Source organism: Cladophialophora carrionii (genome assembly GCF_000365165.1).
Source record: "Cladophialophora carrionii CBS 160.54 unplaced genomic scaffold supercont1.1, whole genome shotgun sequence".
Lineage (NCBI taxonomy): Eukaryota > Fungi > Ascomycota > Eurotiomycetes > Chaetothyriales > Herpotrichiellaceae > Cladophialophora > Cladophialophora carrionii.
Window position 1 is genome coordinate 1,477,899 of NW_008481816.1, and position 8,763 is coordinate 1,486,661.

Here is an 8,763-nt window from a genome sequence, read left to right on the forward strand (position 1 = left end):
TGCCGCCCCAATGATGAAGATCATCACCTACAAGTCATTGACAACGCCAGGACCATGATACTCATCCGACGCCTCTGGCTGGCGCCAGCTTTCCTCCTAGCATGCCTCGTCTACTACCTCTTCCTGTACCCCAGCGATACGACCGCAGTTCCTCTCTCCGTGCTCAATCCGAACCGCAACCTGCACTGGACCAAGCAACCCGAAAGACACCCCGTTGCGGGCTATCGTGACTTGCCCATCGGCCCTCTGCAGCAGATTCCCAACATCCAGTTCGACTTCGCGGCGCACCCGGAGTCAGCAGATGCCGCGAAGACGCGCGAGACCCGACGAGCCGCCGTGAAAGAAGCATTCCTCCATTCGTGGAACGGATACAAGAAATACGCCTGGGGTCAAGATGAGGTTGCGCCCGTGAGCGGCGCTTTTCGATCCAGTTTCGGCGGCTGGGGCGCTACACTGGTCGACACGATGGATACGTTGTGGATAATGGGCTTGAAGGACGACTTCGACCTGTGCGTGGAGCAAGTCAAGCGCATCGACTTCACCACCAACGACCAGGAGACGCTGAACGTCTTTGAGACCACGATTCGCTACCTGGGCGGCCTGCTGGCCGCGTACGACCTCTCCGACGGGAAGCATAGGATCCTCCTTGACAAGGCCCGTGACCTGGGCGAAATGCTGTACTCGGCCTTTGACACGCCGCATCGCATGCCCCAGTCTCGATGGCAGTGGAAGAAGACCGCCGTGGGAGCCGAGATCGAACCCAGCACAAACACTCTCCTCGCCGAGCTCGGCAGTTTAACCGTGGAGTTCACCCGCCTGAGCCAACTGACAGGGGACTTCCGCTACTTTGACGCCGTGCAACGCATCGCCGAGGAGATGGAATACTACCAGAACGCGACCAAGATCCCGGGCTTGTGGCCGACCATCGTAAACGCCAAGGAGATTTCCTTCGACTACAACCACTTCACCATGGGCGGCATGGCGGACTCGACGTACGAGTACCTCCCCAAACAGTACATGATGCTCGGTGGCCGCGATCGGAAGTACAAACACATGTACGAAGAAGCCATCGACACGGCGAAACGACATCTCTTCTTCCGGCCGCTCGTGCCCTCGAACAAAGATCTCCTCTTCAGCGGCAACGCGGCGCTCACGACGCTGCAATCGATCCCCATCGCCAGCATCGAACCGCAAGGCCAACACCTCGCCTGCTTCGTCGCTGGCATGGTCGGCATCGGCGCCAGAATCTTCTCCCGGCCCGACGACCTCGACGTCGCCCACCGCTTGGTCGACGGCTGCGTGTGGGCCTACGACGCCATGCCCTCGGGCCTCATGCCCGAGACGTTCCACCTGATCGCCTGCCAAGTGGGCACCGGTGCGCCGTCCCCGCCGGAGAAATGCGTGTGGAGCGACGACGAATGGTACGAAGGCATCGCCAAGAAACACGCCGTGACGCAGGACACGGACCGCCTAACGCCCTTGGAACGAGGTAAAAAGTTCGCCGAGCAGAAAGGCCTGTTCCGCGGGTTCACGGACCACGGCGACAATCGGTACATCCTGCGCCCGGAGGCCATTGAGAGTGTCTTCATCATGTACCGCATCACGGGCGATCCGCACTACCAGCACGTCGCGTGGACGATGTTCCAGGCCATCGACACGGCGACGCGCACGCCAATCGCCCATGCCGCGGTCCATGACGTCCGGACCGCGACGCCCCAGAAGAGCGACCGCATGGAGAGCTTCTGGCTGGCCGAGACGCTCAAGTACTTCTACCTGATCTTCAGTGAGCCCGAGCTGTGCAGTCTGGACGACTGGGTATTGAATACCGAGGCCCACCCCTTGAGGAGGCCGAGCCGATGATACGTCTCAACCCTCAAGTCGGCCGATCAGATACATCGGTGCTGCTCTTCGCTGCACGTATGTAGTATGTGCTCTGATGACTACGCAACGCAACATTGGCACAGCATCTCCGTGAGTGGACGCAGTTACCTGGCTGTCAAGTAGTCGTTCTACCTCTCTTACACTCTTGACGTCCGTTGCGGGAACAGGGGGACCGATAACAGTCGTGGATCGACACGTCGTCACAGCTACCACGCCCGGTGCAAGCGAGCGAGCAAGCAAGCAAGCAATCCATGCACGCACGCAAAAGCAGTCTTGCACCCGCGGTTTTTCAGGACTCGACGACGACACGATTCGATTTGGCTATTCAGCCTCACGCACTTGCACTTACCCACCCACCTGCTTGGCGGTCCGGCCATGGGGGTCCATCTTCATTGCCTGTACGGAGGAGAGTACTACATTTTATCACTACTACTCCTATACACAGCAGCCGCCATGCATGCATGCGTGGCTGTTGGGATGGGGTCGCCTGGTGATTAGTTGGTTGCTACCTTAGGTAGCTGCTTGTCGTGGCCCATGGACGGGAGGACCGAGTAACCCCCCCCCCCCCCCCCACCCGACCCGTCAACCGGGAAATATCAACTCAAACAACCCCCCCTCGCGCCATCCTGACCGGAAGAGCTGAGACAGACATCAGCATCTGAACGAAGCTACTTTCTCCGTGTCTCTGTCCAGGGCCGGTATGCAGCCACGAGGGCGGTGGTGGGTCGGGGATACATTCTCTGTACGGTGTCCCCTGTGTCCCCCTCGGGAATACGATTCGGGGTTTACAAGTAGTAGATGTGCAAGGCCGAGCCGAACAGGCAACGCTGTTTCCACCAGAACACTGGTTCTATAAGTAAAAACGAACAGCAGCACGCAGGAGTCTCGCTGCCCTTTTTCATCTTTTTCCATTCTTTCTCTTCCATTTCTCGATTCTCAATATATACACATTTTGACTTTGGTGCAATGTAGTACGTATCGACATGAAGCCACCCCTTCGTGTCCAGTCCGCCAGACAACGCAGCCGGAACGCTCAATCACTAAATATCCAAACGCGCCACTCCGGTTTTCCGTGCCTCGATTGCTTGCACAAAACTCCTCGGACAAGACACCCATTGTCGCCTTGCGGGGACATTTTTCCCGGTTTTCTTGTCCCGACAGAATATCGCCATGCGCCGTCAATCAAAAACAGAGGATCAAAACAACCGCCCTGGGCCGAATCCTTACCAAGTCTCGGCGATATATTGCCCCGAATTCTTCTTCTCCTCCCAAAAGCTTTTCGCCTCATCATGGTTCAACATCCCTTTGGCCATGGCCACATCGACCAAGGCGGCTTCGACGCCCTCGCCCATGCCCTTGGAACTTCCGCAGACAAAGACTCTCCCGTCCACGGCATTGATGATGAACCAGACCAAGTCCGCTTGGGCTCGGACCTCTTCTTGCACGTATCGTCCCTCGCCACGACGAGATTGAACAACCTTTTTGACCTTGTCTTCGTGCACGCCCCAATCGCCAGAATAGAGCTCGTCGAGAAGACTGTCGCGGACGCCTTGAAGGACCCAGACCTTGTTCGCACAGTTTGCCGACTTTAGCCGGCGGTGGACAAAGCCCCGGAAAGGGGCAACGCCCACTCCAGCACCGATGAGAAGCATCGGTCCGTCGGTGACGAATTCCCGAGCGAGCGGATTCGCCATCAAGCCCCTGAACATCGGGACCCTGAGGTCGAGCTCACGAGGGTCCTTGCCCTCTTTCTCCGCCTGCATTACCTGTTGTGCCAATCTCTCGAGGAATCCGGAACCCACGCCAGTTCGCTTCCCGGTGGCGTAGTCATCGGCTTCGTGCACAGTTACGGCAACCTCGATGAGTCGGCGACGGTTTGCGCCATCTCGTTGGCAGGAGATGGTCGGATCCTGTGAGAGCGAGTAGAACCGAGGCATCAGAGTGTTGAGAACGGAAAGGAGGTGGTCGAGAGGTGGTCTGGAGGACGGAAACGCATTGAGAATTTGGGGTATGGTGATGTACGGGCCCGTTCGGAGATCACAGAAGGCAGCCTGACCCTGTGCTGAGGACAGGTACATCAAAATCATCTTCTCGCTTTGGTCTTCGGCGTGCTCGGCCAGAAGCCGGAAGAGCTGCTTGGTGGGTGGGTAACTTTGGAGGTCGGAGCACCAGGTGAGCAGCTCTCTTCTCGTGGTGACCAATTCCCTGGCGGCCTCATCCCCCCAGATCGTGGGCCATCTTCCGGTCGTGGTCTTCAGCAATATTGGCTTGTCCCGAACAAATCTGGGGACACCCAACAGGTCAAACACCTGTTCCACTATCACAGGTGAGTTGGGGGCACAAACACCGATGGCGCCTCCAACTACGAAGTCGACGTCACCGCCTTCCCTAGGGTAATCAGTGACGTCAATGTCGAAGTGGTACGTCCTCTTCTCCGCGCCAGGCCTCGTCAGTTCACGCGCGTGGAACAGGGGAGCCGAGAACACTTGGTAGGGCGGATGCGGTGTGACAAAACTCGGAGGATGCTTGAGCACTTCAGGCTTGTGCTGTCGTTGTGGCTCGGCGTATGTTTTCGAGGGGGTGTTTGCCAGATTCTCGAAGGAGACCGTCTTTGGGGGCAGGTCGACCACGCCCGAGAGCTCGCTGTCCAGGCTCAGATGTCCCAAGTTGATCTTCAGGCTCTGATACGCCGGGCTGTCCGGCACTTTCAGGGGTATTGAACCTTCGCGAGGCTGTTTCGACTTCAGCTCCTGGAGCATACAGCAGCCTCCACCACAACACGCTTTCTGTATCATGGCAGTCGCCGCGCCCCTCTCGCCCAGAAACCGTCGTGCATCTTCCGAGTCTTGCGAGACGAGCAAGGTGGACGCCCTCCTTTTCTTGCCCTGCGGGCTCTGGGGCGGTCCGCCCTGCAGCTCGTCGAGCGAGTCATCAGACAAGCCGTCCGTCACAGGCGTGGTGGGCTCGGTGTCTATGGTTGAGGCGGAGTCGGAGTAGGAGCTGGAGAGGCCATTGTTGGACGGTACAGATTGAGAAAGTTGAGAGGCCGATATGGAGAGCTTTCTGGTGTCGGAAGGCTCTTCAGGAATAGGATCGTTGGGGTGTGAATGGGCAGTCAGAGGCAACGGATGCCCCGAGGCGACCGTGGCTGACATTCTCGTGCGTGTGGCAATCGTGTGGAGGGCACCTGAACAGATCGCCGGGTCAGTCGTGGCAGTTTAAAACATGGGCAGACATGTCTGGAGAATATTCAAGAACGCGGCAGGAAGGACAGAACAGGCGGGCGTGGATTTGGCATCATGAGGCCTTGCTGAGTATATTGCGGGGGGGAATTCGTGGTGGGATTGTGTGGGATGGAGGTGCGACTCACGGCGATTCCAGCTTCTGACGTAAGGTGCGGAATGGGGCCTCGCTGCGGCGACGCACAGGGCCAGAGCAAACCCGGCACACACGCGTTGAGGCACCTTGACTCGAGGGTGTCAGCCGTAGATACGCGTCAACAGGGTGCAGAGGTAGTCGAGCATTGGTAAGGTCACAGGTGAAGTGTGTCGAGGAGAGAGCTCGACGGGAAAGTGGGTGAGGATGTGAGGTGGAAGAGAAGTGGGTGGAATGGGTGGAATGGGTGGATGGATGATGGGGAGATGATCAGATTGATAAAAAAGTCGATTGATTGACGCAGCGAGGCACCAGAGACATCGGCCAAGTCGGCGGCTCCACTAGCCACTGGCAACTTTCTTGGTGGGCGGTTTGGGCGGTTTCGGCTCTCGCACTCGCTTCTGCTCGTTCTTTCTGCGCAGTCACTCCACCCTCGCTCTACGACCTCTACTGGGGAGACCTCATTGACAATCCGCACACTGGCATTTGATCTCGCTACCGTGCATTGTACATGTACATCGTGAACTCCGACCAGGACATCGCCGCACCCACGAGCCGATTTCCAACCACTGAAGCTGCATGCTCTGCTCCGCACTCGGCTTCTGACGATGGGCATTTGTTTTCTCCAACAGGGCATACTAGTCGAGGTCGATCCATTCCCCTACTTTCGTACTGCTGGGCCTGCTGCGACTTCGGAATACCCACCATTGGCTTGCCCACCGCTCTATGGCTTCGGAAAAGGGATTCTCATGGGGATAAGATAAGATCAATTTCGGGAGAATGGCAAGGGGTCCTGCGTCGTACGACATGTGGGCGGTCTTCCCTCGTGTACGTTCCGGTGTCCGCCGGGCAGTAAGTAGATTCCCGCCTGGGAGAAGATGCGCGGAGACTCTCCTTCTGGGTCCCAACTTCGCCTGCTGTTTGCCCGTGTGTACGAGTAGTCCGTCAGCCGCTTTCCTTGAGACACGTTGCACCTTTCGTCGCTGTGACCCACGAGCATGGCCAATGTTCGAGCTGCCGTTCAACCCGTGTTCTGGCACCATAAGACACTAGAATGGCGTTTCCTGGCTCCCCGCTGCAGCCCAAGAGGCTCGACAGTGAAGGTGATCCAGTCCTGTGGGCGTGCCGAGTGCCCTACACCCCACTATTGGGAGGATGCCTGCTTGATTATCTTGCAAATCTAATCTTATCCCCTTGATCTCTGATCAGATAATTCGCGCAAATTCATGTGTCGCCCTTGGCAGCTGAGTCGTTCAGCCCCATAGGTCAAGCTTCGGCCGTCAGCACGTCCAACTCCTGCTGTTGCGGTGTCGGAGCTGGCGCGAGTAGATAAAGGCGGTCATCGATCAGACGATTAAAGGCGTCCAGGACCGGCTACAGGCTGCGGGACCTTAGTCACCTGAGGTCACATGCGGCGAGGCCAGTGCCGGCCGGCTGAGCAGATTGTCGGACTGTGCTGCCGATATTGCCCCGGCGAGCTCGAGCCCGTGGAGGCTCGGAGGGGCCGGTGAGCATTCTACACAGTACTCCGTAGTGGGTTATCGTGGTGGCCATGGATACATGCTTCGACTCGACAATATAATCGATCGCACTCTCCTCACATGGGTCCAACTCGTCATGGCCAATGGCAGCGCTTGAAGTTGCAGTCTTTCCAGAGACACAACGTGTCGTTCCGTGCCGGCAATGTTGTGAACCATTTTCAGGCTGGTAGGCTAGATGTATGGTCTCGGCAACGTGTGATAATTCCAGAAGATGCCCTCATCCGACCCATAATGTAAGGGTAGGAAGGGGACAATCCGCAGCCCGAGACGGACAGATTTGCAGACTGGAATCCCAGTGTGCGTGATGCCGCAGCTGAAAAGAGCCTGGGACTGTCCACCTTTATTCGAATATAGAAGAGTCGATCCCGTCTAACATAGTGCCTCTTTGTAAGACACCGCTGTCCAAGTATTCAGCGTCCTCCAAAACATCATGACAACGCCACCCTGAAAGCGAACGAAAGCCATAAAGGGATTCGAAACAATGCCACGCACACAGCCCGATGCCCATCTGCCAATTAATACAGCCTGCCGTGCTTTTGCCCAGATATTCGTCATGTCGTTCCTTCTTCGATAGTTTCCCGCCGCTCAATGATGCCGCCGTGTATGTCATGCCCCGAATGTGCCAAGGCCACCGGAAAGAGCAAGAGATATGCAAGAGGTGCCCGAGATGTGACATAGCCTCCTAATACACACGTTTCGAAGATGCCCGGCCATCATTTCTGCAAACCCAGAGTCCAAACCCGTCCACCAGTTCCCATCCCTTTCGAAACTCCCAGCCCGTTCTGAATCATACAATCTCAGCTACTCAGTCAAAAGATTTGTGCGAGCGTCGTCCTTGCTCCGAATCGTACTCGGCAGCCGACGCCTGTGCCGCTCTGCGGCTGTTCTCCTGGGCCTGATGCCGCCACGTGGGAAGATGACGTCTTCTCGCGTTGATGAACCAGTTACTGATCTGAGAAAGGCTCATATTAGCTTGCGACTCTCCCAAAACAGTAAAGAGCAAATACCTGGGCAAGGCTCAGCTGCGTGTCGTGAACGAACTGTTGCTTCTCATCCTCTGTGGGGTAAGGATGATCCAAATGCGCCAGAAACCAATTCTTTAGGTAGTCGGTAATATGCTTGGGCAGATTACCCCTCCGTCTCCTGTTGCCTGGGCCGCAGCTCTCCCCATTCGACACTGTCGGAGAGACTGCGTGGTGTGAACCCGTTGGAGATGGGATGTATTCGACCCCGTAAGGGGACGAATATGCAAGTCCCTTTGGGTAGTCGAACAGTGCCGACGGGTACCTTTGGTAATCCATCGTTGGCGGTTGTGGCCGGTTTATTTGCTGGTAGCTCTGTCCATATCGATGAGCAGGTTCATAATATGCATGGGATTCTGTTTTGATGGAGTAAGGTGACTCTGTTTTGATGGGATAGCTACGATGGTCCGCGAAAGCTCCGCTCGATCCTCCGTAAGAGTACGGGCTTGCTGTGGGAAAAGACTGATTGTAGGTCAAATCGTGGATAGACGGTAGACTCGGTTCCGGTTTCGGTGCGGCAAATTGGGTCTGTACGGTGCAAGGTGCACGCTGTTGACTACCGTAGGGACTGACAAGCTCAGTGTAGTGCGACGGCGAGGTCCACGATGAGTTCTGTCGGTGATGACGGTGAGCCGCGTACGCCGAATCGGCACTCTGCGCAGACATGTTGTCAAAATTCTCGAAATTGCTTCCGGTTTGCAACCGTTCTGGCGAGGGTGGCTCGATCTTCAACGGTCCGGATGCCGTATGAAAAGTTCTCCTTGTCATAGTATTTCCTTGGGCGTCAGGCGCAGATGCCACTGTGACCGCTGGCTCGATGCTACTGTGAGCTCCGGTTCCAAGAAGCTTATTGATGTCAGCGAGTTCGGAGCTGTAGGCAACCTAGCATACCTCTCTAAAAGGCGGCAACTGTTGCTGCTGTTGATGTGGTTGTTGCGTAAGGA

The 8,763-nt window shown here is 56.7% G+C and overlaps 3 protein-coding genes across 3 annotated transcripts; 1 reads left to right on the forward strand and 2 right to left on the reverse strand.

Annotated features, from left to right (window-relative positions):
- Positions 1 to 54: 54 nt before the first annotated feature.
- Positions 55 to 1,860, forward strand: G647_00533 (uncharacterized protein; the record flags this gene model as incomplete). The annotated part of the gene is made up of 1 exon (XM_008723936.1): positions 55 to 1,860. One exon carries the CDS (start codon positions 55 to 57, stop codon positions 1,858 to 1,860), a length of 1,806 nt encoding a protein of 601 aa, XP_008722158.1.
- A 1,244-nt stretch (positions 1,861 to 3,104) lies between these two features.
- G647_00534 (uncharacterized protein) lies at positions 3,105 to 5,036 on the reverse strand (the record flags this gene model as incomplete). The annotated part of the gene is made up of 1 exon (XM_008723937.1): positions 3,105 to 5,036. The coding sequence occupies one exon, from the start codon at positions 5,034 to 5,036 to the stop codon at positions 3,105 to 3,107; it is 1,932 nt and encodes a 643-aa protein (XP_008722159.1).
- Positions 5,037 to 7,602: 2,566 nt separating this feature from the next.
- G647_00535 (uncharacterized protein) lies at positions 7,603 to 8,587 on the reverse strand (the record flags this gene model as incomplete). The annotated part of the gene is made up of 2 exons (XM_008723938.1): positions 7,603 to 7,749; positions 7,805 to 8,587. The coding sequence occupies 2 exons, from the start codon at positions 8,585 to 8,587 to the stop codon at positions 7,603 to 7,605; spliced, it is 930 nt and encodes a 309-aa protein (XP_008722160.1).
- Positions 8,588 to 8,763: the final 176 nt, after the last annotated feature.